At 44.5% G+C, this 25099-nt stretch overlaps 2 protein-coding genes across 4 annotated transcripts in view; one reads left to right on the top strand and one right to left on the bottom strand.

Moving 5' to 3' along the window:
- The window catches only part of FAM185A (family with sequence similarity 185 member A), a 45561-nt gene extending 35998 nt beyond the window's left edge, over window positions 1–9563 (bottom strand). For all 3 annotated transcript variants that reach the window (XM_081958013.1, XM_081958014.1, XM_081958015.1), the window contains exons 1-3: window positions 8877–9563; window positions 6892–7001; window positions 6240–6332 (exon numbers count right to left, since the gene is read on the bottom strand). In XM_081958013.1, the coding sequence (XP_081814139.1) occupies window positions 6240–6332; window positions 6892–7001; window positions 8877–9288 (615 nt within the window). In that variant the 5' untranslated portion in view covers window positions 9289–9563. The remainder of the gene's footprint in view (window positions 1–6239; window positions 6333–6891; window positions 7002–8876) is intronic.
- Window positions 9564–9831: 268 nt separating this feature from the next.
- The window catches only part of CCDC146 (coiled-coil domain containing 146), a 96568-nt gene continuing 81300 nt past the window's right edge, over window positions 9832–25099 (top strand). Inside the window, exons 1-2 of the mRNA XM_081957100.1 lie at window positions 9832–9903; window positions 20383–20605. Of these exons, the coding sequence (XP_081813226.1) occupies window positions 20399–20605 (207 nt within the window). The 5' untranslated portion in view covers window positions 9832–9903; window positions 20383–20398. The remainder of the gene's footprint in view (window positions 9904–20382; window positions 20606–25099) is intronic.

Genomic DNA, 25099 nt, shown 5'->3' with positions numbered 1-25099 from the left:
TTCTGGAGATTTCATGATAAGTGTGTGGTACTTAGCGTTTATATATATAAGGTCTCTTGCTCGAGCGGGGGCGGGGAGGGGGGGAGAGGGTGGACTAGAAGACTTCCGAGGCCCTTTTCAACCCTATCATTCTATCTTCTGCAGTGAGATTTCGGTTTCCACTCCATTTTCTTGACTTTCCTGTCTGTACTTCAATTTAGGCAAGGGCCCAAATTTGCTTAGAATCAACTTCCTGGCTGGTTTACCTGTCCTGCGGAGCAAAGATTAAAGCTAAGAAACGAGCTGGCATTTGATCTTGGCTTTTCGTTGGACACCTTGGAAAATTTATTGATTCGGTTGGAACTGCTGGTAAGTTTGCTTTGGCTCCAACCTAGGAGCCTATGTTCTGCCAATGTGCCAACCCCATAAATATATAAAATGCCCAAAAGTTGTTGAATTATGCTAACCATGGAAAAGCAAAGGAACCAGGAATGTATCAGGAAGAAGCATGGAATCATTTCAGACCGATGTGTATATATAAAAGCTTAGTTTATTTTATTGCCATTGTACAAAATTAAATGCCATCTTCAGTGAATTTTATACATCTATCTATATCTTCTTCTTCTCTTCTATATATATAAAAATGACTGTGTGTGTGTGTGTGTGTGTGTTCCAGCATAACTCTGGAACGCCTTGAGCAATTTTAACCAAACTTGGTAAACAGATGACTTACTCTCTGGAAACAAATACTGTGGGGGGTAAAACACCCCTAACGCCCCTCGGGGTGTGTGTTTTGTTAAGATACAGCCTGTTGTGCCTTCAAATGGCTTCTACTGTACTGCTGTAAAATGGCTTCTACTGGGAAAGCTGGGTTCACTTAACAACCAGGTGACTATCTTATCAACCGCAGTGATTTACTTAACAACTGTGGCCAGAGAGAGTGTTAAAAAGGTCGAGGGAGGGAAGCCAGAAATGACTTAACGACTGCTTCATTCACTTAACAACTGCAGGTATTCGTTTAACAACAGTGGCAAAACGTGTGTACAATGGGGGCAAAGCTCACTTAACAAATGTCTCATTTAACAACCAAAATGTTGGGCTCCAGTGTGGTCGGACGTCGAGGACTATCTGTATTTAGAATTCTTAAAATCACCAAGGTCGCGTTAGCACCGCCACCTGCTAAAGGAAGCAGGCCAAATCCTAGAACAATTAAATCAGAAGTTGTTCAGCTAACTCAATTTACAACACCCGAGAGCGATCACAAATGAGGAGTCCAACATATATTTATATTCTTGTAAACTTCTACTACATGCTGCTTAATTCCAGACTGATTCAGGCCGCAATCGAATATTCAATATGCTTTTAATTTTCCAAACCTGATAGTTTTATGGGCAGCATCTGACTGATTTACAGTCTTCTAACATCTGCGCTGACATATGTAAACATCTTTGTCTTTTTTTAATGACAATCTTCTTCCACCAGTTAGAGACATCATTACGTAGTTAAGACTCGGCGTTTCCAGGATAAACGAAAGCACGGTGAAGGTTTAAACCTTTACAATGGGGGAAAGGGGGCTTTGAGATGGAAGATTTTCTGCCGATTGGTTATGGATACATTACACATTTTATAGAAAAACACTTCATTCCTACATTCGTTGTTAGGCAAGCCCCTAGCATTAATTTGATCCATATGTTTCTATGTTAACAAGTGTTCTGACCGAGGCTTCCTATTACAGTAAAAAGCACACACTGAGTCCCCCAAATCCTCTTTTTATTTCAAGGGCTGGGAATTATGTTCATTCACAGCCCGTAATGAGTCACAAATAGTTTGTAAAGAGTCCGACAGTAGGCTGCCAAAGTCTTTCGGGATAAGGCTGATAAGCACCCACCTTTATCTTCCTTGAAACGCTGCCAAAGACTTAATTGGCAATTAGCTTGGCAAGGCCACACGGAGCAAAGAGTCCTGCCAAAGACTTAATTGGCAATTAGCTTGGCAAGGCCACACGGAGCAAAGAGTCCAAACGGAGCTTCGGAATGCAAACCGACCAGCATGAACAAAGTTGCTTCTTGCAAAGGCTCACCTCCTTTGCTCCTCCTTTATGTTCTATGGGAGGGGCCAATCACCTCCAAGCCTTACTCCCGAGTCGTCCCTTCTGTCTTAACTGTTCTTTCCTTGTGGCAGCTTTGCGCATGCGCACAATGGGAACAGGGGAACCCTTTTCCTCTACCTCGCTGATGTCCGACTCTGGAGGCTCCGGAGACAGCACATAATTCCCAGTTGGGGTTGACTTGGGAGTAAGGCCACAGGTGGACGATGAATGGCCCCTCCCAGAGGAAATAAAAGAGGAGCAAAAGGGGAGTGGAGTTTGCAGGAGACAATTAGTTCGCTTAATTGGTTCGTGACACTTGCAGACTCCTTGCCAAGTTTTGCAGAGATCGGCCTGGCAGCTCTCCAAGTCAGATAAGGTCTGTGCCTGTAAATCCTCCCTTGAAAGACTTTGCTGGATGTGGATGAGCAGAATTCACAGTAAATTAATAAAAGGTTTTTTTGTCGGGACAAGGAGTTTGTTTCATGCTCTTGGGAAGTCTCGGTCAGAACAAGAAGTATCCTGTTTCAGCACCAGGAGAGCTTATAGTGCACAGCCATAAACCTTCATTGTGACTTGGTTTACCCTGGAAATGCAGAATCTTAAATTACATAATGACGTCTATAATGGATGGAAGAACATTGTCATAAAAAAGGTCCCCTAGGGCGAATGAAAAGCAGGTTGATGGCTAACAGGAATCGGTCCGTGAGAAAGACAGCCAAATTTCTTATTCCATGGAGTTGGCTGCCCTGCGGTTATATTTGTGTGGGAAGCCCCCACCCCACCCCTTTCCAGAAGAATGAAATATTTCAGGAAATATATTTCCCCCAAGGGAGAAATGGAGAGACATGTTTTTAAAGACAGAAAGCAGACTCAGTCTTAATAACACCCAGCAGATATTTGGGGTCCATTAAGAAAGACTGGGCCAGTCTATCCGCAAAACCGCCCTGAGTCCTTTGGGAGAAGGGCGGCATATAAATCCAATAAAACAAACAAACAAACAAAGCAAAAGAGTGTCAACTTTAGGATGATGGGATTAAGATGAGGAACATGAACTTTCAGGGCATAATAGGATTATGGTAAAGGTAACATATGTGCCAGTCATTCCTGACTCTAGGGGGCGGTGCTCATCTCCGTTTCAAAGCCGAAGAGCCAGTGCTGTCTGAAGACGTTCTCCGTGGTCATGTGGCCGGCAGGACTAAGCACCAAAGGCGCACGGAACGCTGTTCCCTTCCCACCAAAGGTGGTCCCTGTTTATCTACTTGCATTTTTTTACATGCTTTCAAACTGCTAGGTTGGTAGAAGCTGGGACAAGTAACAAGAGCTCACTCTGTTACGCGGTGCTAAGGATTTGAACTGCCGAACTGCCAACCTTTCTGATCGACAAGCTCAGTGTCTTAGCCACTGAGCCACCCTTTAATATAGTGTTTCTCAACCTTGGCAACTTTAAGTCCTGCGGACTTCAACTCCCAGAATCCCCCAGCCAGCTGGCTGGGGGATTCTGGGAGTTGAAGTCCGCAGGACTTAAAGTTACCAAGGTTGAGAAACACTGCTTTAATAGGATTAACCCACTACCACTTAGCAGAAGACACAGAGCTCACCGTTGCACAATAAGGGCATTTCAGACACTCCACAAACCCCCCTAGTAGCATCTTTGAAACTTATAAAAATCCATCTACCCATCAAACCAATGGATCAGTTGCCCCAGAATCACAAAGCCTGGTGGTTCTTGTTTATTAATATATGGGCAACTTTCTTTCTAATCCAGCCTCCATTTTATTTCCAGTATCTTTCTCCCAGCTTGGAACTGATCCAGATGGATATTCCTTCCAATGTTTGGAAGATAATTTTTTAGAATGCATTGGATGGATGCTTAATTCTATAGCTATAAAACCTTATAATCCATCCACCAATTCAAATTTAAAAGAGTATTTACAGGAGTGTACAAAGAAAATCAAAAGTTGATCAAGGAAACATTTTAAGATATCTAAGGTTCTACAGATAGCCCTCGACTTACGGCTGCAGAATTTAGCCCAACGATTTATGTTGCTAAGTGAAACATTTGTTAAATGAAGTTTTGCCCATTTTTTTTTTCAAACTTCCTTGCCGGATTTGTTAAGCCAATCACTGGAGTTGTTAAGTTAGTCACACGGTTGACTTTGCTTGTGAGAAGGTCACAAAAATTGACCCCGGTTCCAGGTGTGAAAAACAGTTTCAGTGCCGTTGTACCTTTGATACGTCACTAAATGAACGGTTATAAGTCGAGAACTACCTGCGTTTATATAAACCTATATTTCTTTCCTCATAAGGCTGCCCAAATCAGAATCATTCAACGGAAATTGACAGGAAAATGTTCACAATCTGTCCCCATCTATTTGCATTCATTTCTTTCGCTTATATCCATGTTTATATTTATACCTGCTACCTTGGACATGTTTGACAACTAATAAATACAAATACACAAGGAGAAATTCTACTACGTAGTTACAAGATGCCATCTTCTGGCAAATATAGAGCACTTCTCTCTGTTTCTTAAAAAAGAGATTTTCAACAACTTTTCACAAGCTTGAATGTACGATAAAGATTGCCTTCGATATATAAACCACAATTAAGCACATACCAGTGGTGGGTCCCGGATCCCGGCGCAACCATTACGGTGCAACGGGGCCGGGCGTCCACCATATGTACGCGAGCAGCACATGGGCAGCACACGCATGCGTGCTTACTGCAAGGCAATGCTCCAGCTTCTCGGCGGAGCATCGTACAGGGGCCGTACACTTGTGCGCATGCTCAAATACAGGTAAGGAGGGCAGGCGGGTAGGTGGGCCCTTCTGAAGCAGCGTACCAGAATGGTACCTGGTGCTCCCAGCAGGCACAAATATGCCCGTATTGGGGCGTACCAGTCATATCCCACCCCTGGCCCATATGTTCTGTAAGCAATTATTGCAACAGCCGTAAATGTGAACCCCCGGCATAAGTCTCTTTTTACGGTGTTGTTGTAACTTTGGTCACTAAGTGAACAATTCTAAGTCAAGGACGACCTGCACAATACAGGTGGGCCTCAACTTATGAACACAACTGAACCTATAATTTCTGTTTGCTAAGTGAGACCTTTGTTAAGTGATTTCTCCCCCTCCCCTATTTTACGACCTTTCTTATCCCAGTTGTTAAGAGAATCACTCCAGTTGTTAAGTTTAGTAACACAATTGTGAAGTGAATCTGGATTCTCCACTCACTTTGCTTATCAGGAGTGCGACTCCGGGGACACTGCATCCGTCATAATTAGGAGTCAGTTCGCCTGAATGTTGATCAGTGACCATGCTGCAACGGTTGTAAGTATAAAAAAGGGTCATATTTTTTCCAGTCCCATTATAATTTTGAATGGTCACTAAATGAACTGTTGTAACTCGAGGACTACCTGTATTAGGATTCTGGCAAAATGAGGTAGGTAGGGGTGTCTGTGTGTGTGTGTGTGAGTGTGTGTGCGCGCGCGTGTTCCAGCATAACTCTGGAACGCCTCAAGAAATTTCAACCAAACTTGGTACACAGATGACTTACTCTCTAGAGAAAAATATTGTGGGGGGCAAGACAACCCCTAACAACCCTCCGAGTATATGTTCTGTTAAGATACAGCCTGTTGTGCCTCAAAATGGCTTATACTGTACTGCTGTAAAATGACTTCTATTATGCAGTGCAGTGGAGTTGCCATGGTAACAGCTTCACAGTACTCCACAAGGGGGCGCCCTCTAGTAAAGGGGGAAAACCCAACATTAGAAATTACGTTTGGTCCGGACATTTTCCCTCTATAAATAAATACCCGGGCAATATTGGGTTATCGGCTAGTTTTTAATAAAATGGGCTGAAGACTGCTGTTTAGTTTTCATGTACTACACATACAACATGAAAAATAATTTCTGTCAATAATTATTGTCAATCAATAATTCAGCGTTGAGTTACGCAACATTTGAGTAGCAGAGAAGCATAACATTATTTTTTAGATGTAGATTTTTTAGAATTCTTTTTTTCCTGATAAAGGATACCTACTGAAGCACAGGGAGAGTTAGCAGCAGATGCAAGTATAAAAATAACATAATTCTTCTTGTTTAATATTAAAAATATATATCTTTTAGTGTAACTTAATTTATCTTATGCTACCCCCATGGTTCTCACTTACACTTTCTTGTGATACAGAAATATCAGTATTTCCTTGAAGAGTTCCCAAACAGGTAACGTCCCCTCCTTTTGCTCGAATATCAATTTTCTCACTCTGAAAGAAAACTGCATAGGTGTTAAAAAAAAGCTTACTTTCTTTTTCCTTCAAACATTCATTTCCCGGTTATGGCACATTCTAACTTTCAAATCTGATTCTCCTTATGTTTTATTGAACTTCCCTGGAAAATCAACACCTGCATAGAAGCTGTTTTTCAACCAGGTCTATAGCCCACTCTGATAATGTTGAATTACTGCTCATTAAAGGTAAAATTCCTGGCCCTTATGTGCTAGTCGTTCCTGACTCTAGGGGGCGGTGCTCATCTCCGTTTCAAAGCTGAAGAGCCAGCACTGTCCGAAGACGTCTCTGTGGTCATGACTAAACGCCGAAGGCGCACGGAACGCTGTTACCTTCCCACCAAAGGTGGTCCTTATTTTTCTACTTACATTTTTACATGCTTTCGAACTGCTAGGTTGGCAGAAGCTGGGACAAGTAAAGGGAGTTCATTCCGTTACGCGGCACTAGGGATTTGAACCACTGAACTGCCAAGTTCTTAAACTCATTCTTCGTTCGCTAGTTCTTAAAGCAAAGAAAGCCCATGATGAGAGACTGGTACCTTTATTGACTTCAATACACTTGCTCCCTTCTCTGTTTCTACTTTGCAGTTAGCACATTGCATTTGTTCAATCTTCACAGAGCCATTTCCTGATGTCTTGATATCCAGATCTAAAATCAATTTTGCAAAAGTTAACATGAATTGTGAAGATCAGAACATTCTTAAGTTTGATTTCCTTAAGTCAGCAATGAAACTCAGAGTGCAAAGCATATCTGAATTCCCTAAATAAATATATTAGGTGACAGCTCCTTTAATATTGCTAAGAATTCTTGCAATTAAACAGTTTTATTTATTCCCCAGAATTTTTTTTTATTTTTTATTTTCTTACATACCATTTTAAGTATACATTCACACAATTGCTCATACTTGCCTTAATATTACTGGCCAAGTTTCTTATTGGCTATGCTAACCAAGAGATTCTCTGGTCATTGTTAACCCTGCTGCAACATTTATGTGTGCACATATCCACACATACGAAGGCATGCAATATAATCTTATCTCCTTCAAATTGCCAATTCTTTTGCACGACACAAACGTTCTGCCTTTAAATGCTTACGTGGTTTCAATGGCTAAACTTCTGCTCGCTGAACCAACTATTCAAAACCAGTAATTCCGCAAGGAGAGAGGACGGGAATGGGGATATTTCAAAAACTAAACACATATCCTAAAAAAAATCCACCCGCGACCAGCATTGAGTGGAGCTTTTATAAACTTAGAATAAATGAGCTGGAAGGGACTTATTTTCTTTTGACTCCTGAAATAAGCACTTGGCCTTATTTTCGGAGAGGTCTTATTATTTTTGAGGTGCAGGAGGAGGCGAGCGAGGTCACCCCTTGGCTGCTGCTGTGTTGCAATATTTTCAGGGAGGGCTTATTTTTTTGGGGGGAGGGCTTATTTTAGTGCATGCGCTCAAAAGCCCAATTGGGCTTATTATCCGGGGAGGTCTTATTTTCAGGGAAACAGGGGTATGAACTACAGAGGTAGAAGCAGACATTCCGCTTCAACTATATACAGGCAGTTCTCAACTTAATATCTTTTGTTTAGGGAGAATGGGACGGAAAAAATGTGACATGACTGTTTTTTCAGACTTATGACTTATGCATCCCCACGATCACAACGTTGTGACCCGCCAGCGACCAGCCGAGCTGGCAGCAGATTCGGACAGTGAGGAAGTTGGGGAGGAACATGGGTCAGTCCTGGAGTCTGGGGAAGGCTCCGATGAGGGCTCTGCGTGGGAGGCAGAGAGGGGGCCAGAGCCGTATGCCAGTCATCAGCTGCCTTCAGAATCAGACATCAGTGAGGCAGATGAACAGCTGGAGCCTGTTCCCAGTGTGCGCATGCGCAGAGTTGCCAGACGAAGGGAACAGCTAAAGAACAGGGGTTGACTTGAGAGTAAGGCCACAGGTGGATGATGAATGGCCTCTCCCAGAGGAAATAAAAGAGGAGCAACAGGGGAGTGGAGTTTGCAGGAGACAATTAGTTCGCTTAATTGGTTCGTGACCCTCCGAGACTCCTTGCCAAAGTTTTGCAGAGATCGGCCTGGCAGCTCTCCAAGCCAGATAAGGTCTGTGACTGTAAATCCTCCCTTGAAAGACTTTGCTGGATGTGAATGAGCAGAATTCACAGTCACTTAATAAAAGGGTTTTTTGTCGGGACAAGTAGTTTGTTTCATGCTCTTGGGAAGCCTCGGTCAGAACACTTGGCAACTGGCGTGTATTTATGACGGTTGCCCTGTCCCAGAGTCACCATTTGTAACCTTCCCAGGTGCCTTCCAAGGGTTTCGCTTAACGGCCACAGGATTCACTTAACAACCGCAGCGATGTGCTTAACAACTGTGGCAAAAAAAAAAAGTTCAGAAAAATGGAGCCAAACCCACTTCCCCCCCCTGCCTTGCTTACCGATGGAAACTTTGGGCTCAATTGTGGTCGTTAATTCGAGGACTGTTTGTATTCTATGACGCCGCACCCACCCCTTTCTGTACCTACCAAATTTCACAGGAGTCCTCACATCCAGGGAAGCTGCGCCGTCCACACCATCGGATAATATCATCACCTCCTTCCGGGCCTCGTCATAAGTCAGGAGCAGATCCGAGGCAGGCTCGGGCTTGGAATCCCTCCTCTTAAGGGCCACAAACACCTTGTCAGAATCGGGGTACTGATGGGGGTCCAGGGGTCCCACCGTGATGTGACAAGGGACACGCGCCTTCAGCAGACCGAAAGGACTGACCCTCAGAGTCCACTCCTTATTCGGCTTTGGTTCCTTTTGTGCAGGACCCAGGTTTGCGCTACTGGTGAACAAGCCCACTTGGTGGGGACTTCTCCCCTTCGGCAAACCACGATTGCTCCTTGCTAACGCCTTCCCTGCCAGGTAGCACCACCTTGGCAGCATCCTGTGCATAGTTTTTGTTAAGTCCTTGTTCTATGGGGATGCTTTGGTAAGATCCCCCCCCTCCTAGGAAAGGGTACCAGTAGGATCTTCCTTTCCCCAGTTTTTGCATGGGATGGGGGTGGGGGTCAGCTGCATCAGAATCCCTCCTCACAAGCCCGCCCTGTTTACTACACACACACACACTAAAAAAAATCTTGCGTTGCATCCAACCACAAAAACCCCGCACGAGACTTGATCTACAGCTTGCAGTATCCTATTACCCGGACATGTCAAACTTGCAGCGAGGGCTGCTGGGAATTGTGGTTTTCCCGCCCGCGCAAAGGCACGCAAGCGCACAAGTCGGGCGTTTTTTTAAAACTACAAGTTGCGGAATGCCGTTCGGACTCTGAGTGGGGTTTTTCCCCCTCCCCCTCCTCCTCTTCTTCTTCTCTCCAATGGCTGGGGGAAAGGAGGATGGAACGTTTCGTTAGCCAATCGGAAGAGGGGTGGGGGGGGATGAGGGAGGAAAAAAATGGCGGAGAACTTTTTGGTCTCCTTGGAAACGGGTGGCGCTAACGGGCGAGTCGGTTGCTAGGCGCCGCGAGTCCCGGGAGAGGAAAAGTAACGCGGGTTGTAGTAACGCCGGTAAGATTAAACTGGGTTAGACTCGGCTGGATGGACCTCACATTATTGCAAAGGGGAGGTTTTATACTCTTGGGGGAAAGCTACAAGAAAGGTCGGCAGTTCGGCGGTTCGAATCCCTAGTACAGGTCTCCTGCGTGAGCTAGACTAGATGACCTCCAAGGTCCCTTCCAATTCTGTTACTGTTTACTGCTTAGCTTCAGGAATAGAGCTTCTTTCCAGAAATCCCCGCTCCCGTTTATTCCATTGCTAGGTCTCGTTTTATTGCTGGATGGGAGACCACCAGGAAATCCCAGGGAATGTCAGTTTGACGGGGCAACGTTCCCCCCCCCCAAAAAAAAGGCAACGGGGAAAAAAATCACTTGCCACTGTTGCCAGTAAAAACTGCATTGATGTATTGACAAAGTCAAGTAAATTCAATGTTTACTTGCTACCCGTAGCAATAAATAAAATGAGGTACTCGGAGTTACAACGGCACTGAAAAAAATGGCTTAGGACCATTTTTCACATTTATGACCTAGGGTCACGTGATTTATATTCAGATGTGTGGCAACTGACTCCTATTTATGACAGTTGCTGTAACCCAGGCTCATGTGATCCCCCGTTATGACCATCAGATAAGCAAAGTCAATGGGAAAGCCAGATTCACTTAACAACTGCGTTACTAATTTAAGAACTGCAGCGATCCACTTATAACAACTGTTGAATGAAAAGTTGTAAAGAAAAGTTGTAAAACGGGACAAAACTCTCTTAACTCGTTTAGCAACAGAAATTCTGGGCTCAACTGTGGTCGTAAGTCAAGGACTACCTGCATAGGGGGGCGTTATATTAAGCAGATATAAAAGCACCATGTGTGAACCAGGCCAATGAAGGGTGGGTAAATGTACCGTTTGTTGTGTCAATTGTTTGTGCAGCTGCTGTAATTTTTGTAACATTGTTTAGTGTTTCTTCTGATCCAAAGAAAGTTAATGATGGGTATTCAAGCTGTCTATCTAATGCTGGAAATAAATTTGAAATATGGAATATCAAGTGCTAGGAAGTGGATGTTGGAGGCGAGATTTGCCAAGATTTGACTCTTTGTTTACGTTAAGGAACATATGAATATAACTTCGTGCTCTAGTATGTGTAGAGGGATGCAAAAAGATTATAACAAAATCCTTCCTTCTTTTGAGGCACGTACAGATTTTTGAGGGAGTTACTTCAAGATTAGATTTATGTGTAAAATGGAATAACCTATATTTTATAACTACTTTTAATGTTTTGTCTAATGAAAAATAAAATGGCTAAGAAAGTAAGCCTGGAAAAATGGCACAATGGGATACGATTGATAGTACAGGTAGTCCTCGTGTTACGACCACAGTTGAGCCGAAAATTAATGTTTGCTAAGTGAAACATTTGTTAAGTGGGTTTTACTTGACCCATTTTATGACTTTTCTTGCCACAGTGGTTAAGTGAATCCCTGCATTTGTTAAGTTAGTAACAAAGGATGTTGAGTGAATCTGGCTTCCCCATTGACTTTGCTTGTCAGAAGGTCGCAAAAGAGGATCACCTGACCCCTCCTGGGACACTGCGACCGTCACAACTATGAATCAGTTGCCAAGCCTCTGAATTTTGATCATGTGGCTATGGGGATGCACAAGGTTGTAAGTGTGAAAAATGGTCATAAGTCACTTTTTTCAGTGCCGTTGGAATGGTCACAAAACTTGTCGTAACTCGAGGATTACCTGTGTTAGGTGCCCTTTATCTGAAGGTTCTTCATCTTTGCTGGCTTTCGGAAATACATTTGAATTATTTGTAGTAGGACTGTAGGTGATAACCAGGCTGAGCCGGAGGGAGGCGTCAAATGCGTCATCAGTCTTGAGTCTCTTCGCACCCACAAAAACTCTTAAGTCCAACCCACCTTGAATTGCATTGACTCTTCTCTACCACCAATTTGCTTTGACCGTTAGTAGCTCAGATTCTTATAGAGCGCATAACCCTGCAATGAACCTTTATATTCCTTTGAACTGCCTGGACTTGTGATTTTCCTGCACTTGACAAGGACTTCACAAAGGATCCGCTTTCAGAAGTTGTCGGGAATGTGTATCCTTTAGAAACACCTTGAACTAAGGAGATATTTTCCTGAGACGACATCAGTGTGCAAGGCACATGGGCAGCTGTGTCCTTGAGAAACATACAGCTGTTTTAAGATGTTTCCAATGGAGGCTGTCTGCTCACCTTATCCTCCATTTCAACCCAGGTTCAGTATGAAAAAGATGCAAAGATGCAAAGCTTTATGGCTTTTATTTGGAGTTGACAGAATTGGATGAAATACAGGAGCAGAAGAGTGAATGATTAAAAAATATATCTAATTATTTACTTCGTGTTAAGTTAGAAGAAGAAGAAGTAAAAGAATCAATTATAGCATGGGCTATTTTTTTTTTGGATATACACTAGAACTTGAGAAGTGGCAGCAATTATGGGAAAGGAATTATAAATTAACAATGGCAACAGCACATAAAGAGAATTTGTATAAAATGTTTTATAGATGGCATATCTTACCAGAAAGAATGGCAAAAATGTTTAAAGATAAATCAACCAAGTTTTGGAAGTGTCACCAGATGCCGGGATCATATTATCATATGTGGTGGACATGTGCAGAGGCAAAAAATATTGGGCAAAAATTTGTATGTGGTTGGAAAGGATGATAAAACAACATATTGATTTAAAGCCGGGACTTTTTTTTTGTTGGGTATTTTACCAGAGAAATACAGTAAAGAAAATGTATATTTAATTATTCATGTAATAACTGCAGCTAGAATCGTATTTGCACAAAATTGGAAAATGGAAAAAATTCCCTCAGAGGGAGAGGTAATTAAAAAAAATATTAGACTGTGCAGAAATGAACAGATTAACGTTGGCAATCAAAGAGAAGGAAGAATCAGAGTATTATAAGGTATGGGGATGTTTTTAATCACTGGATAGAAAATGAATATAGATAAAAAGAAACAGAAAATTGAATAATTTGGAAAAGAACGTAAATTATAGGGGAAGAGTTGAATTAAAAGGCAATTGAAATGTAAATGTAAAGGCAAGATAAAAATAGATAAAAAATGATGTCACTGTTAAATAGGATAATATGAAGACTGTACCCAGATGAGCAATGCAAACTTATCCATTTACTTTTTAATTTTGCAAGGGCTTGTTTTCAAATATATATTTGTAGGGCCCATTTCCTGCTAATTAGTGCTGTTATTTACTTATATACCATCAGAGGGCAGCAGTTACCCATCCAATACATTGCAATTATATTTTGTTAGGTTAATTTTGTGATAGGAATGGGAAATTGATTTGGTTGCCATTTTAGTATAATGTTTACTTCCTGAACCAATGCAATTATCCTTCTAAAAAATCGCAGTAAGCAATTTTAGCTACAACAGTGGAGATATCACAAGAAATTGAATGCATATTTTAAAAAATTAAGTGTGTATGAATCAGTGGTGGGCTTCAACTTATTTTGTTACCATTAGCCAGCCAAGATTTTTAGATGAGGTAGCCCATATACATTTTCTAAAAGAAAAAATCTTTATGGTTTCCAAAAAAAAAAAAACCCCACCTGGAATTAATCTTCATTATTCTTCCTGCTTTGCATAACGATTACAATCCTATACAGGGTGTGTGTTTGTGTGGCCCACTTCCCAGTGCAAGTCCTGAGAAAGCATTAAAAAAACATCTTAAAATATGCATTTCTTTGAACTTTTGTTTTACAGCTGCAGTTTTCTTGGTAAACACATTCATTTGCTGTGAGGAGATTAGTTTTTCATGAAAAAAAAATATATAGCCAGATGATATGGGACTTGTAGACATAACACACGGAAGTAGGATAGAAATAGCAAATTTATTGGAAAACCTTGGAACAATAAAATGATGTAGATGGCCATCCACAAGGAATGAGACTAGCCATCTGCCTATTCTTCACAAACTGGAATTTTCGTGTTTTTTTCTCATATGGAAACTTGCCATTCTTAACACAATTCTTTGGAAGCGTGTTTTCAGAGTAGAAGCATTACTTAGGAACTATCGTAATCTATCGCATTCCTGAACTGCAAAGTTTCTCTTTCCGTGTCAGGCTAACCTAGAGGAGAATTTCAAATTCATCATTAAATACCGGGGGGGGGAAGCGCGAGAGAGCAATTTTAATGGTTCAATGCTCGGAAATTATATATATTCGTTTCCAGTCAGTCCAAGAGCGATGGGATGTCAAACGTTTATTGGGACCCGAAGCGTCTTAACAAATAGTGGATATCATTTCTAACATCTTTACAGCACTTTCTAAAAATAAAGTCAGGTCGGCTTGCTCACATGCAGTGTGGAGAACTATAAAACGGTGTAACTATTTATAGTTTAATCGTTTAGGGGGAAAAAATTCTCCTCACTTGCTTTTTACTGAGTTTCTAAACATAATACGCATCTTTAACAGTTCACACTCTCTTCTTTTATATGTGGAGGTAGGTATATGCTAACTATAACAGAGTTGGAAGGGACCTTGTAGGTCATCTAGTCCAACCCCCTGCCCAAGCCGGAGACCCTACACCATTTCTGAGAGATGGCAGTCCAGTCTCTTCTTGAAAGCTTCCAGTGATGAAGCTCCCACAACTTCTGAAGGCAACTTCTGTTCCGCTGGTTGATTGCTCCCATTGTCAGAAAATTTCTCATCTCTAGGCTGAATCTCTCCTTGATCAGGTTCCATCCATTATTCCTTGTCTGGCCTTTGGGTGCTTTGGAGAATAGCTTGACCCAATCTCCTCTCTGTGGCAACTCCTCAAATATTGGAAGACTGCCATCATGTCTCCCCTGGTCCTTCTCTTCACTAGACTAGCCATGCCCGGTTCCTGTAACCGTTCTTCATATGTTTTAGTCTCCAGGCCTTTGATCATCTTAGATAGATTCAGATTAACAGAGTTGGAAGGGACCTTGTAGGTTTCCAGTCCAACCCCCTGCTCAAGAATAAGACCCTACATCTTTTCAGACAAGTGGCTGTCCAGTCTCTTCTTAAAAATTGAAGCACTCAAAATTTCTGGATTTACTCTAGCTGATTGTCCTCACTGTTAGCAAGTTTCTCCGTAGTTCTAGGTTGCTTCTCTCCTTGATTAGTTTCTACCTATTGTTTCTTTTCTGGCCTTCAGATGCTTTGGAACATAAGTTGACCTCATCTTCTTTGTGGTGGCCCTTCAAATACCGGAACCCTCTATCATGTCATCCCTAGTTGTTCTGACCCAGCCTTAGCAGAAGCAAGAAACAAGACTTCTTGTCACGAAAAATGGGGCACCACGGACTTAACCACGGTCTTGCTTAGCAACGTAATTTTGGGCTCAATTGTGGTCGTACGCAGGGGTAGGCTTCAAAAATTGCAGCAATGGGTTCACTGCCCATAGTCGGCCTCCTACACCATGGCGGAGAGGGCGTTTTTCACCCTCCCCAGGCTCCAGAGGCTTTCCTTGACCGTCCGGGAGGGCGAAAACAGCTTCCCCCAAGCTCTGGAGGCCCTCCGGAGGCTGGAAATAGTCCCGTTTCCGGACTTCCGAAACCTCCAGTAGGCCCGTTCCATCCCCCCCCCCCGAGCCTTCATGCACTTACCTTGCGTGATGAACGGGCTGCATCGAGACTCCTGGGAGGGGCAGAGTGGGATGGGCGGAGCCAGCCAGGGGTGGAATTTGGGGGTTCACCAAACTGGGTAGAATCCTAGGATCACCCGAATCCATACAACTCCTGGTCGTACGTCGAGGACTGCTTTGAAGCCCTAACCCAGAGATGGCAAACCTTTTTTGGCTTGCATGCCAAAAGCGGGGGGTGAGTGCACACCCATAATGCAATGCGCATGACACCAGCACTCCTGCGTGCATGACCAGCAGTCCCCCCCCCATTTTTGGCGTGCTTTTTTCACCCTCCCCAGGCTCCAGAGGCTTTATAGGAGCCTGGGGAGGGTGAAAACAGCCTCCCCCACTCCCCTGGAGGCCCTCCCAAGGCTTCAGGAGCTTCCCTGAAGTCTCCGGAGTGCGAAAAACCGGCCCCATCTGGGAACGGATATGCGGTTTGCTCATAGGGCCGGTTTTAGCCCTCCGGAGCTTTCAGGGGCCTTCTGGAGCCTTCCCTGAGAGCAAAAAACGACCTTACGAGCAAACTGGAAGTTTCTCCGTAGGGCCGTTTTTCATCCTCTGGAGCCTTCGGGGAAGCCTTCTGAAGGCCCCTGAAGACTCCGGAGGGCTAAAACCAGCCCCATGAGCAAACTAGACGTATGTTCCCAAATGTCCGGTTTGCCCGTAGGGCCGGTTTTTTGCACTCTGGAGGCTTCAAGAAAGCCTCCGGAGGGCAAAAAATGGCCTCAAAAAAAGGCCAAAGTCAGCTAGCCAGTGTGCGCATGCGCGCTGGCCAGGTGACAGGGCAACGCCTCGCGTGCCCTGATAAATGGTTCCGTGTGCCACCCGTGGCATGCGTGCCATCGGTTCACCATCACGGCCCTAGCCAGTTGGGAGCCTATTATGTGAAGAATAGGTCTCCTTGTTGTGAGATTAGCATTAGAGGATTAACTTTTGAGTTTTCCTGCTTTATCAGGCATGGAGTTAGCGACTTTCCCGTATTTGTCTTGGCGTATAACCGAACCCAGATTCCGCCGGCATTGTTTTGTCCATGAGGCTGTCCAATTTTAAAACCGCTTGCTTTGATTTTATCAGTACTTTTATTGCTCTCTTGGAATGAATAGAGTATTATGTGCCTTTGTGCTGTTCTGTTTTCGGATATGCTTCCTTCGGAAGAGGTTACCCTTCAAGATAGCTCAGAAAGGTTTAAAGTACCATGTTTTCCCCAAAATAAGATACGGTCTTATTTTCTTTTGAACCCCAAATAAACACTTGGCCTTATTTTCGGGGAGGTCTTATTATTTTTGAGGTGCAGGAGGCGGCGAGCGTGGTCACCTCATGGCTGCTGCTGGGTTGCAATATTTTGGGGGAGGGCTTATTTTGGGGAGAGAGCTTATTTTAGTGCATGTGCTCCAAAGCCTGATTGGGCTTATTATCCGGGGTAGGTCTTATTTTCAGGGAAACAGGGTAACTGTGGCTTGAGATTTTGTCTGCCTTAGACAAAACAGCTGGATGTTCATATACCCATACAATCATTTAGTAAAGTCCTGTATGGGACCCAGCGGGTCAGTGGCTAAGACGCTGAGCATGTCGATCAGAAAGGTTGGCAGTTTGGCGGTTCGAATCCCTAACACCGCGTAATGGAATGAGCTCCCGCTACTTGTCCCAGCTTCAATCAACCTAGCAGTTCGAAAGCACGTAAAAAAAATGCAAGTAGAAAAATAGGCACCACCTTTGGTGGGAAGGTAACAGCGTTCCATGCGCCTTCGGCATTTAGTCATGCCGGCCACATGACCACAGAGACGTCTTCGGACAGCGCTGGGTCTTTGGCTTTGAAACGGAGATGAGCACCAGCCCCTAGAGTCAAGAATGACTAGCACATATGTGCGAGGGGAACTTTTACCTTTTAAGTTATATTTAACCCAGTGGTGGGTTGCAAATATTTTTACTACCGGTTCGGGCTCACTCCTGCGCACACTTGCCCGCGTGCATGCAGAGAAGCATCCGGGCGGGTGGGTGGGGCCTCCTTTTGCTGCTACTACCGGTTCGGCAGCCCAACACTGATTTAATCTAATTGTGCCAAATACAATCAGTTACATTTGAGAGTTATTTTCCCTCCAGGCCAGCAGGATATTTACTTACTGGGTTTTTACAGCATTGGATTGCACAATGTTCATTTTGGTTCCATTCTTATAAACGTTACCGTAATTCATTTACAATTTTTGTGTGGTTTTTGCTCCTCTGTTTGGACTCGTCTTTGGCTTGACATCCAGCAATAGTAGTAACTCCAGAAGTCCCCCAAAACCAGAATCACGGCAGAAGATAGAGTGCCAAATACAATGCAATACAATAGCAGAGTTGGAAGGGACCTTGGAGGTCTTCTAGTCCAACCCCCTGCTCAGTACAGGAAACCCTATACCGTTCCAGACAAATGGCTATCCAACATCTTCTTCAAGACTTCCAGTGTTGGGGCATTCACAACTTCTGGAGGCAACTTCTGTTCCACTGATGAATTGTTCTGTCAGGAAATTTCTCCTTGGTTCTAAGTTGCTTCTCTCCTTGATTAGTTTCCACCCATTGCTTCTTGTCCTGCCCTCAGGTGCCTTGGAGAATAGTTTGACTCCCTCTTCTTTGTGGCAGCCCCTGAGATATCGGAAGATTGCTATCATTTCTCCCCTAGTCCTCCTTTTCATGAAACTAGACCTACCCAGTTCCTGCAACCGTTCTTCATATGTTTTATCCTCCAGTCCCCTAATCCTCTTTGTTGCTCTTTTCTGCACACTTTCTAGAGTCTAGTTTATGTGTGAATAGTAGCTTGGTCTTGCAGGAATTCTGTACCTTCCTATCCAGATCAGATTCAAGGCTCACAGTCAATCTTGTATTTCAACTATTTTTTTTTTCATTTGTCAATAACCTTTATGCAACTCACAGTACTACATAATGCTTTGAATTCTGGAGGAGGCCTGCTCCCCCCCCTCCCCAATTGTTTAGATTTTTAGAATTTTTTTTTTGTTTTTTAAAAAATTCCTGAGGAAATGCAGCTGTTATAAGTCTTGCTGGAAGAGCAAAACACCCCTGATGATAATCCAAACTGTATTAAAAGCCAACTTATACTCGTTGTTTTAAAAGATTTCACTGACCCGTATTCATGGCGTCTCTCACAAAAGAAAAAGGGGAAAAACTTGGAGTGTGTCCTTAATATGATGTACGAGGCAAATCAATTAATTCAGGGGTAGCAAGTCAATTTAAATATATTTGGAAAAGTTGCAAGCTCCTATTTTATTTCATCTGTTAAGGCCTGCCTATAGCACCACTGGCTTTGATCTCCTCTTGTTAGACAGTTGAGTTTTGAACCTCATCCTTAAACCTTAGCTCTCAGTTTACGTATAATTTTTGACAGACAGGAAGTTGCAATTGCCTAAAACGTTATCTTGATTGTTGACAACTGGAAAGTATTTGTGGACTTTTGAGACAGTTATCCGTTCTGCTTATTATGGTGCAGTTTCTAAACTCAGTACAGTTTAGAACAATTGAGGACAATTAAGGTCTTACATTAAAAAAAAGAGCCATTCATAAACTGTGTACACAGATCAACCATTTTTTGATCAATTGTCTCTATCACAATCTTCTCTCTGTCTCTCCCTCCCTCTTTCTGCCTCCCTCCTTCCCTCCCCCCTCCTTCTCTGTCTTTGTCACTCTCCCCCCTCCATCCTCCCTTCCTCCCCCTCCCTCTCTTTCTTTGTCTCTTTCCCTTCCTCCCTCCCTCTCCCTCCCTCTCTCTGCCCCCTCCCTCTATTTCTTTCTCTCCCTCCCTCTCCCTCCCTCTCCCTCCCTCCTTCCCTCCCTCCCACCTCCCTCTCTTTCTGTCTGTCTCTCTCCCCCCTCCTCCTCCCTCTCTCCCTCCATTTCTTTGTCTCTCTCCCTCCCTCTTCCTCCCTCCCTCCTTCCCTCCCTCCCCCTCCTCTGTCTTTGTCTCTCTCCACCCTCCATCCTCCCTTCCTCCCCCTTCCTCTTTTTCTGTGTCTTTCTCCCTCCCTCCCTCTCCCTCCCTCTATTTCTTTGTCTCCCTCCCTCTCCCTCCCTCCTTCCCTCCCTCCCACCTCCCTCTCTTTCTGTCTGTCTCTCTCCCCCTCCATCCCCATCCTCCTCCCTCTCTCCCTCCCTCTATTTATTTGTCTCTCTCCCTCCCTCTCCCTCCCTCCTTCCCTCCCTCCCTTTCTGTCTGTCTATCTCCCTCCCCCTCCCTCTCTCCCTCCCTCTATTTCTTTATCTCTCTCCCTCCCTCTCCTTCCCTTCCACCTCCCTCTCTTTCTGTCTCTGTCTCTCTCCCTCTCCCTCTTTCTCTCACTCCCTCCCCCTCCCTCTTTCTTTCTCTTGTCTCTCTGTTTGTCCCTCTCTCTCTCCCTTTCCCTCCCTCCCCCTCCCTTTGTGTGTGTGTCTCTCTCTCTGTGTGTGTCTTTCTCTCTCTCTCCTGGTTTTTAATCATATGCTCAGTCTCATCAAGCCATTTACAAATCGCCCTCAACTTACAACCACAAACGAGCCCAAAATTCCTGTTGCTGAGACATTTGTTAAGTGAGTTTTGCCACGGGGAGGCCGCAGCCGTCGTTAGTGTGAAAAATGATCCTAGGTCACTTTTTTCCCATGAGGTAACGTCAAATGGTCGCTAAATGAAGCGTTATAAGTCCAGGACCACCTACATTTCGACCTTACTTCTTCATTTCATTCCATTTGTTTTGGAAAAGGTGCTAATGATTCAATAAACCCCTTTTATGGCATTGAAAAACTTTTCAACGAAGTGTCAGTTTCTAATTCATTTTGGACCCAGAGCCAAGAGTTAAATTTTGGGGCGCTTGATATTTCGCAGAATTCCAGAAAGGAAGATGAACGGCTCTGAAGAGGAAAAGCTTTCTTCGTCCAGTGAGTCGGAAGGCGAGTATGACGCCGATGCTGAAGAAGCTGAAGGGGAATCTGGGTCGGAACCGGAGAATCCGGAAGACCCTGTTTATGCCATGGCGCCGACGGTCAACATTCAGGATGAAAGTGCCGTTGACGTCGAGTCCTGCCCTGCATTTGTCTATCTCAATGAGGTAAGGTTGGCAATAATGGTGAATATCTGTGGCTCAGGTGTGGGACGAGGGCGAAGGTTCCGATTAACAGAGTTGGGAGGGACCGTGCAGGTCATCTAGTCCAACCCCCTGCCCAAGCAGGAGACCCTTGGTTTGTTCTGCGAGCTTGTGGGTTGGTTTCCGAACATTTCACTATCAGTCTTCTGACCTAGGCTTCCCCAGCAGCACGAAGCTGAGTCCTCGTCCCGATAAACTCCTTTTATTGAATTGACCGTGAATTCCTCTCCAGCAAAGTCTTTCCTATCCCACAGTCTTTCAAGATGGTTCACAATTACCGACCTTTATCAGGCTTGGAGAGCGGCCGGGCCGATATCTTTCAGACGCCACAATACTTGGCAAGAATGCAGGAATGAACTAATGGTCTCCTGCAAACTCCACTCCCCTTTCGCTCCTCTTTTATTCCCTATGGGAGGGGCCATTCACCGCCCACCTGTGGCCTTACTCCCAAGTCGACCCCTGTTCTTTAGCTGTTCCTTTCGTCCTGCAACTCTGCGCATGCGCACTCTGGGAACAGGCTCCAGCTGTTCTTCTGCCCCACTGATAACTGACTCTGAAGGCAGCTGATAACTGTCAGACGCTCCTGGCCCCCTCTCTGCCTCTAACGCAGAGTCCTCCTCAGACCCTTCCCCAGACAACAGGACTGGTCCATATTTCTCCCCAATCTCCTCACTGTCCAGATATGCTCCCAGGTCTGTTAGGGGGCCACAACACTGGGTAACATCTTCAGCAGAGTTTAGGGGATGTCCGTGTTGTTCTGTTCATAAGGGTTTCAGGTATGGGTGGATCAAGTGAGGGGCTTGTGATGGATCAGATGAGTGTCATCAGTGGAAGTCTTGTGATGGGGAGGTGATGTCAAGTGAGGGTCATCAGGGGGTGAAGTGCTGGTGAGCAGAAGTCTTGGTTGGGTTGGTTGAGGGTCAGCCCTGTCTCTGGTTGGCTGTGTGGTTGATTTGGATTCTGAGGGATTCGTAGGCTGGTTGTGAGTCAGTGTGTCTGTTGACGGGATTGCTTGTGGAAGGCCAGGCTAGGTAACATCTTCAGTGAAGTTCAGGGGATATCAATGTTCTTCTGTTTATAAGGGCTTCAGGTTTGTGTGTGTGTGTGTCAGGGTCTTGTGATGGGTGACATGTGAGTCATCCGTGAGTCTTGTGATGGGTTTTGGGATGAGGAGATTACATCAGATGAGGGTCATTGGGAGAAAGAATGCCGGTTGGGGAGTGGCTTCCATTGGTGGGTTTAGAATCAGTGTCATCTCTGGTAGATTTTGTGGTGGATTTGGATTCTGAGGGCTTCGTAGGCTGGTGGTGAGTCAGTGTGTCTGTTGATGGGGTTGCTTGTGGAGGGCCAGGCTTCGATGAACTCACCAGGGTGGCGGGGTGATGTAGCATGGCCGATGATTTTTGTGTCGCTCCAATATAACCGGTACCGTTTGGTGTCGGTGTGGGTATAGATGCACGATTTGGCATCGTGGTGCTTGACGTCCAGCTGGTGTCCGTGAACCCCATTTTTAAATGGATGTCATAAATATGAGTCCGTTGCCAAGCGCCTGAATTTGGATTTCATGACCACGGAAATGCTGCAATAGTTGTAAGTGGGGAAAACTGCCATGTTGCTTTTTCAGTAGCCTTGTAACCTCAAATGGCCACGCCATGAAATGGTGTATGTCAAGGACTACCTGTACCGGAATGATTTCTTCTGTATACTTGAAAGTGTGTAAATGTGGAATTGTGCCTGAACCATCAAAGCTGGCAGGGTGACTTTGGGTCAGTCACACTTTCTCAGCCCAACTCGCCACACAAGATGGCGGGAGAAAGATCAGGGGAGAAAAAAGACAGAGCAAGGAATACAGGTAGTCCTTGACTTATGACCATAATTGAGCTGGGAATTATAGTTGTAAGCTGTGCCAGGTGTTAAGTGGGAACTATGCACCTGTTGTGGCATGTCGGCTGCCAGCCCCTCCAGCCGAAGCAGATGCGGAGGAGGCGTGGGAGTTAGGATCAGCATCAAGAGAGCGCCGAGGGGGAAGAAGGAATGGTGCTGTCAAAGAGACAGAGACTCTCTATCTGAGGGCCGTCCATCAGCCTTCAGATGGAGAGTCAACAGTCCCTGGGTCTGGAGGTGGCTGATGAGGAAGAGGAGGAACAGCTGGGTCCAGTGCCTGATGCGCGGATGCATCAGAGGAGAGGAGAGCAATGGAAATCTATGGGCCAATCCTTGGGACAGAAGAGCTACCACTGCTAGCAAAGTCCCACCCTAGCTCTAGGAATAAAAGACAGGGGATATGGCAGATAACTATTCATCTCCCTGCCAGACAGATTTGTTAACCCGCGTTGAGAGAGACATTTTTTTGCTGGGACTGCTGGCGCTCGTAATCAAGGAATCATTGATTTAAATACAATGTCAGGTTTCCGAAAGATGCCCTAATTAATTCATGAGCCTCGAGCCAAGTTTCAAAAGAAATCCAGTCATTTATTAGGAACACCATTTCGGCAATACCCCCATTGCAGTCAGATCTAACCTCATTTAAATTATGGCTAAACTTTGCCCCCGTTTCTTCCCTCCCCTCAGTCTGTGTCATAAATCATGCCTCACAAGCCTGCTGTAATAATCTGAGATCCGATTCTAGCCAAAGGTATACGAGTTGACATACAAAGGTTTTGTCGTGTTTGGGGAACTGAGTCAAAACCGCACCATAAGAAGCAGAACTGATAACTATCTCGAAAGCCAACAAATGCCTTCCAGTTGTCAACAGGCAAGACCAAGTTTTATACAATCGCAACTTCCTGTCAGTCAAAAATTGTACATGAGGTGATAATTAAGACTGAAGGATAACTGAGGCTGAGAACGCAATTGTCTAGCCAAGGAGATTAAAGCCAGTGATGCTGTCTCAATTCCCTCTCAACAATATTAAAAATACTTGTAACTCCAGTGGGAATGTTGTTAGTAACCGTTTCATAATGTTCTTCATTCTGAGGAAGCAGACAAATTTAAAAATAAACCTATGTCCCAGAAACCTTGTTGTTTTCAAGAGATCTAAAGGAAATTAAAAATGAAATCATTTAAGTACCCATTGTGAAACTGACATGGATTGATCACAGCTTCAGCCAAGGAGATACAGGAAATTAACTTATCCAAGAACATGGGAATGGAAGTGAAACTGTTTAGAAAATAACATCCTTATTTTGGCACATTGCTTTGTTATATTGAGGCCATTCATTTAACCTGACTGGAACATTCCTAAGTATTTTGTCTATTAACATCCCTGTGACACACTTTTAAAATATTGTCTTTCGGATTCTCCCTTATTAAGACCCAAAGGTGCTTTTTCCAAGAGGCAACTGGACTTTCTGGCTTTTCTTTGAATGAAATTCAATGGTGAAAAGTGTAAGGTTCTACATTTAGGCAACAAAAACGAAATGCACAGGTACAGTATAGGTGGTACTTTGCTCAACAGTAGTAACTGTGAGAGGGAACTTGGAGTCCTAGTGGACAACCATTTAAATAGGAGCCAGCCGTGTGCAGCAGCTGCCAAAAAAGCCAACACAGTCCTAGGCTTCATAAACAGAGGGATAGAATCAAGATCACGTGAAGTGTTAATACTACTTTATAATGCCTTGGTAAGGCCACACTTGGAATACTGCATTCAGTTTTGGTCACCACAGTGTAGAAAAGATGTGGAGAAAGAGTGCAGAGAAGAGCAACCAAGATGATTAGGGGACTGGAGACTAAAACATATGAAGAACGGTTGCAGGAACTGGATATGTCTAGTTTCATGAAAAGAAGGACTAGGAGAGACATGATAGCAGTGTTCCAATATCTCAGGGGTTGCCACAAAGAAGAGGGAGTCAAGCTATTATCCAAAGCACCTGAGGGCAGGACAAGAAGCAATGGGTGGAAACTAATCAAGGAGAGAAGCAACTTAGAACTGAGGAGAAACTTCCTGACAGTGAGAACAATGAATCAGTGGAACAGCTTGCCTCCAGAAGTTGTGAATGCCCCAACACTGGAAGTCTTTAAGAAGATGTTGGATAACGGTATAGGGTTTCCTGCCTAGGCAGGGGGTTGGATTAGAAGACCTCCAAGGTCCCTTCCAACTCTGCTATTGTATTGTACATGTTTTGCTTCTCATCCGAGAAACTTCTTCAGTGAAACATCTTCTGCATCCCCTGCAGCCCTGACCCGCCCTCGGGTAGAGGACCTGGTGGCCGCGTGGAATAATGCGACTACCGGGGCCTTGAACCGGGTGGCGCCTTTGCGGCCTCTCCGGCGGCAACGATCCACCCTGGCCCCTTGGTTTACCGAGGAGCTAAGGGTGATGAAGCGCCGCAAGAGATGCCTAGAGAGTCGTTGGAGATCCTCCCGAACCGAACTTGACCGAGCACAGGTACGAGCCCATTTAAGGACGTACCTAGTAGCATTGAGAACGGCCAAACGTCAATATTGTGCCGCTCTCAT

The sequence above is a fragment of the Natrix helvetica genome (assembly GCF_964273705.1).
Source record: "Natrix helvetica genome assembly, chromosome: 6".
NCBI lineage: Eukaryota > Metazoa > Chordata > Lepidosauria > Squamata > Natricidae > Natrix > Natrix helvetica.
The sequence above is the reverse complement of the archived record's forward strand: the minus strand, read 5'-3'. Positions and strand labels throughout refer to the sequence as shown.